Raw genomic sequence first — 6,000 nt, forward strand, 5'->3', positions numbered from 1 at the left:
CCCAAAAGTTATGTGTTATGCAAATTTGGTCGATCGTTTCTTCCAATTTACATCAACGCAGTCGGTTGTGGTGTGTTTGTTTAAAAAGTTAGCGGTGAGATATGATCCACGAAGGTGGCAATCGCTCGGCATGGGTTGGTCGGCCCCACACCAACCTGATCGTACACTTTAAGAATTCTTGAAACTGGGGCTGTTCGAGTGCATTGCTAACCTAGATTTTTGTTTCTATTCCTTTTAGACCCGCTCGCAACTGATCAAGGCCGGTGTGAAGCTGCTAATACAGAGCAAACGCAAGCACAGCGGATGCGAATCCAGCGATGGCAACGAGTCGTCCAGTGGTGGTGGTGGCGGTGGAGGTGGAGGAAGTGAAAGAGGAAAAAGGAGTAATGGTGGGTCAAGACAGAAATTGCGCCACGATACTGACTTGCAGACGAGCGAGGATGATGTGGAAAATCACCGGACCACCAGTGGATGTTCCTCTACGGGAGGTAATGGTCGAACGGGCAGTCCTCGTACTGGGGTAAGTTTGAATTTTATTTTCAGATGGCAGCTGATTGACGATATTATCTTCCAGCTAACGCCTGAGGATGAGGATCGTCGTCGTCGACGTCGGGAACGCAACAAGATCGCTGCCACCAAGTGCCGGATGAAGAAACGCGAACGTACCGTCAATTTGGTCAACGAGTCGGAAACACTGGATGCACAAAACAAGGAGCTAAAATCACAGGTTAGCGAACTGGAAAATCAGCGGCGAAAACTGATGGAAGTACTTCAAGCTCACAGTCCTACCTGCGTTCATCAGAAAGGTTACCAACCACTTCCTAGTCTGTCTACCATTACGAATAATAACTGTAAATTTCTGAATGATCTTAACTTCCTGGACAACGCCGGTGAAATCAAGTACTCTGAATGTCTCAAAAGCGGAAGTGAACTAGGAGACTATTCCAAGCAGGATAACACTTTACCACCTGGCTACTGTAAACTTTCTCCGACTGAAGTTAACTACGGAACGCCAACCGACGTTATGGATGTGAACAGCTTCCCCAGCCAACCGCTAAAATCCGAATACATTCCAAACGGTCAGCAACAACGAACTCGCTCCAAACCTGGACCAAAACCGCGACAACGATCAGGAGCCAGCGTGAAGCGACCAATATCGGCAACCAGTACAACGACCACCATCACGGAAAATCATCCTCCCGTGCCGGTCACTCTTCCCAGCGCCGATTTTATCCTGAAAAATGAACTCATTGACACCAGCAGTCCGTACACTACGATACAATCAGCCGATCGGTTTTTGTTCGATAGTTCCATGGATCTGTACAACAACAACAACAACGATAGTAACACCCTTGATAGTCATCATGCCAACGAAAATGACAAACTAACATCATTAGCGGTTAAAGACAACGCTTCGAACGCTTTGCTTGAATTCAGCTCCAACTTCGATACTGTCATTCTCAAACCATCGGAGTATGCCATGCTGACGACCAATCAGCCGCAGGAAAATCAGCAACTTCAGCAACAACAGCAGCACCACCACCACCACCAACAACAACACCAACAACAGTGCCATCTACAGCAGAATCTTGGTTTACTACTACCTCATCAGCAAACCATCCATAATCCCAACCAATTCTTGTCCCATTCATCTCTGGGCGGTGCAATCGTTACGAATGACTTTTTGATTCTGCCCGAGCACGACACTGGCGAGTTTACCGATCTGGACAGTGGCATCACATCCTATACCAACATCAATGGGAGCTGCCTGGCGTGACCGTCCTCACCGTCAACATCGCCGTTTCCGCTGTTGATGCTGTAGTATTGACGGGGGACATTTTGGAATGTTTTTCGCGCTGTTTTATTTTCGTCTGACGTGTGCAACTCACCCAAGTAGGCCATACAATGTAGCCGGTAGTAATAGTAGGCTTTGCATTTTACGAACGATTTTTTTTCACAACCGACTCTCGCAAGTTACCGCGTATTTTCGTTTTAATCGTTTTTTAATTCTATCGCTCGTTATGATTGTATGTGTGTATTTGTGTACGTGTGCATGAGTTTTGAGCTTTTGTTCGCTGCTAGGTCGAAGTGTACCGAAATTCTTGAAGTAACCGGAAAAGAAACCGTCGTAATTCAATTCAGCTTAGCTGGCACGAATGATTGATGGTTCGTCACTTGGTGATTACTGTCCTTCTGTGCACAGCTCCGAGTCACTACACTGGTCGACAAAAAAAAATTTTTTTTTTTCATTTAAGCTATAAAAACCCAAAATATACTTTGAAATTTTAACTGTCCGCCGACTTTACAGTGCCACTTCAGAACTCGATTTTCAACTCCTGTTGAACCGAGCATACAATTTTACAATTGAACTTAAGATTCGGATTCGGAAGGTGAATAGAAAAAAAAATCTTGCGAATCTTGCCGCCGAATGCTCATTCGCCGAATGAAGCATTTTGCCGAATCCGAAAGGTTGACCTTAAAGGTAAGATGAACATAGGTAAAGACTGTCCCCGAAAGTATGGACGCACTTTGATTTCGCTGTAAATAATTCACAAGTGTTAGAACAACAGAATATTACGTTTTGGTTGTTTCTGCTTCGAAGATTCAAACGTTCTTTAGCACGAAGAACATTTGACTTCGAAGTGCCCACTTTTTTGGTCACATACCGAACTGAAACCTCCTTCTTTTGCTCGAATGCCTTCAATATACGTTTATCCAACTGAGGGTTAGCAGGACCTTTTCTTCGACCCGTTTTCGGTTTATCCTCAAAGGTGTTATCCTCAACGAACTTCCTGATTGCATTTCGCACGGCTTTTTCACTTACTCCTTCCATTTTTGCTATCTTTCTCAGTGACAGTCCGCGTTCTCTGCACCATTTGTCTACAATTTTTTGACGGTGTTCTGCTGAAAGTCCGCGCATTTCGAAACAAACTAATGAAAACGAATAAACAACTGCACAAGTGGTTAGAGAAGAGTGTAAACAACAGGACGCAGCCATAACAATTGACAGATTCTGAACCATTGCGAAATAGCAGCGGTTTTTGGTTGCGTCCATACTTTCTGGGACAGTCTTTACATTCGTTTCGAGTTTTCGCGTCGCTATAACAGCAGTATTGAACAATTCGCAAACCATTTCCTCGGCGGTATTAGAGCCAAAGTAAAGATATTGCATACGATTTTATCACAACTCGTCGTTTGAACAAAACAATAGAAGGTTTAGGCTGAAAATTTCCATTCTGAAGATCATAAACTATTCTAGGAACTAGGCTAAGTCGCTTTACACAAACGGTTTAGAGCCTGCAAAAACCGAAATAATAAACCGTGGGCTTGACTGTACATCAGAATAATTAAAAAAAGTCCTCTAGGGTACAGCGCGTATTGTGCCTCAGAAAGGGAACGAATTTGCCCTAAGTGCTTGATTGGTCCCTAAACAGTACTGACATTTGCTTGATGTGATTGAGACACTGCTCAAAGCGACTGACCCTTGTTTTAATAGTTTAGTTAACTATATTTGAAGGTAAAATCGTACAGGAATGATTCCATGCATTAATTCAAACAATGTATCTTGACCCTTATAGGTTGCACTCTAAATTTAATTCATACAAAGGCTCACCAGCAGTTACTTGCTTTGACAGTTTGTTATGTTTTTTTAATGTTTTTCTATTAAACCTGCCATTATCTATTCGTATAAATTGAATTCTTCAACAATCGTTTCAAGTCATCTCAAAATCCAAGATGGCAATATAACGACATTCTTTAAGCTCCCGTTCAAAATGGGAACGAGTTTGTTGATTGAAAAGACACTGTCGAGTCCGTTGACCAGGTATCGTAGCCAGAGATTCCTCATGACCGATGTTCCGGAATCCGGCAAGAATTAATCCGCGTCGTAGAAGACTTTACATTAACTCAGAACTGAAATTTTCCGTTTTAGATTAGAAGTCACATTGTTTGTCAGTTTTGTCGAGTGTAAAAAATCGGTTACCTTTCTGGTTTCACAAGCCATGCGCATTTGTATGAATGACTATCTCTCCCACTCTTACGCTCGCTCGAAATCTGAACTGAATGTTTGAGGATGTCTGTTTGGCAGTGTGTGTGTGAGCGTGATAGTTAATGGGAAAGAGAAAGAAACGAAATTTAAATCGTTTTAAACAATAATATATATCTACGTACATGCTATAGAATGTATGCCAAGCAGCAGGAAAAAAGGTTTCTCTTTACAAAAAAAAAACGGATGCATTCCTTATTCGATCATAAGTTAATAATCATGTCTTTTGTTCGTTCTTTTCCAACCGGTCACCATGCTGCATACCAACTTCCAATTCTTTCTCTTTCTCACTATGTATTTTAAAAAAAATCTGCATAATGTGATATTCACAGCCCACTTCGTTGATGGACACAGCAAGCCATGCCAAAAGTTGCGCACACCTCCGAAGTTTGAATGCGTTCTGTTTGTCCGTCGTTTCTGCCTTCCATCAAGTTTGTTATTGATGTTTTTGTTTATTTTCGGTGGTTTGTTGTCCATCAGCGAATTTTAGGGTGAAGCTAATACCTAATAATTTCGCCGCCATTTAGTTTTTACCAGTTTTGCGTTCCACGACGTTTCCTTTTCCCTAATTTATATCAACATCTCGCTGGTTCACCACAAATAGGCGAAGGATTGCAATCAATCAAAAGTTCTAAACTCTTCCGCCTAAACGGTTTACCAAACTTATTTATGATAACGATAATTATAAGTAATTTAAAAACGCTTTATTCGCCTCCCTCCAGGAAAAAATGGAGGAGCAAAAATCAGAAATAAAAATGTATATTATCATCTGATCTAAGAATAATATATGTTGAATGAATGTATTTTTTATAAAAAAAAACAGCTTAATATAGTTAGGTACATAAGTAAGAAAAATAAGAACACTGTTCTCTCGAACGGAAAAGTAATATTTGCTATTACTCTAAAGCTATTTTACATCGGATTGTTTCTAAAAACTGCTGAAGAATGTACGCACCTAATCCGCGCAAAACACATTACGTTTGCAATAGTCGTAGGTCCTAGTCTACCTCTATTGTAGCAGATCACAAACCACCGCTTTTCCGTTCGCAGAGATCCGCAAACAATAGACGCCTAACGCGCGCAAGCCCTCGAGGATATGACCAATCAAATTGCAATCATGTTTATTTAACACTTTTGACTTGAAGATGTAGGATTATACTAATGATGAAAGAATGAGCTATTGCGCTTAGTGTACATAGAAGAGCCACAAAAAAAACGAATAGACTATTTACAACCGCCAGCATAAGCACGGTATGCGAAGCAAGAAGCAGTGAATAATTGTGAATAAACTTTGCTATTGTAGCAAAGTTTAGCCTCCGTAGGAATCATCGTTTTAAAAGCAATCAATTATACTCTTTAATTGTCAACGCAAACAAAGAAATCCACCTGACCATAATGAAAAATTTAATGCGCAAACACTAGTCAAACAAAAACAAAAATCAGAGGAGAAAACGACCGCTCGCGACAACAGCAGCATTATGACAATCCATTATCGCCCACGTTTGCCGCTGGATGTCGCTTTTGCCTTACATAAAGTAAACTGAAATACGCAACGCTTGCTTCGATCTATACACTCATGACCATGCAACAAGCACACAGAGAGTCGCACTCAACGGACTAAAAGAAAATATAAATGCCTTCCTATTTTCAATAATAGGTTATAATGCATGTTACAAGCATATAATATATACACGTATACTATGTAGAGCAGAGATAAACTGACAGCTTAATCGAAATCAGCGCCTTAAATATTACACTGTTGTAACGCATGACCAAAATTCAAAACGAAATCTAGACGCGTTAAGTAGGTTAACCCAAACCGATCCCAAACGATCCGACAGTTACCTGCAGACGGCTTCGGGCCAACATCATCTCGCTGTCGCAAATATTAGTTCCATTTTACCCTAGTGTCAAAACGGATATTTTCAATATTTGCCCTGATGGTAGTGACCCCG

At 41.2% G+C, this 6,000-nt stretch overlaps 1 protein-coding gene across 4 annotated transcripts in view; it reads left to right on the forward strand.

Annotated features, from left to right (window-relative positions):
* LOC131432730 (activating transcription factor 3) overlaps nucleotides 1-5,007 on the forward strand; it is a 170,267-nt gene extending 165,260 nt beyond the window's left edge. For all 4 annotated transcript variants that reach the window (XM_058599208.1, XM_058599205.1, XM_058599206.1 and 1 more), the window contains 2 exons: nucleotides 239-520; nucleotides 575-5,007. In XM_058599208.1, coding sequence (XP_058455191.1) covers nucleotides 239-520; nucleotides 575-1,777 — 1,485 coding nt within the window. In that variant the 3' untranslated portion in view covers nucleotides 1,778-5,007. The remainder of the gene's footprint in view (nucleotides 1-238; nucleotides 521-574) is intronic.
* The last annotated feature ends 993 nt before the right edge of the window (nucleotides 5,008-6,000 follow it).

The sequence above is a fragment of the Malaya genurostris genome, chromosome 2, assembly GCF_030247185.1.
Source record: "Malaya genurostris strain Urasoe2022 chromosome 2, Malgen_1.1, whole genome shotgun sequence".
In the NCBI taxonomy this organism is placed as follows: Eukaryota; Metazoa; Arthropoda; class Insecta; order Diptera; family Culicidae; genus Malaya; species Malaya genurostris.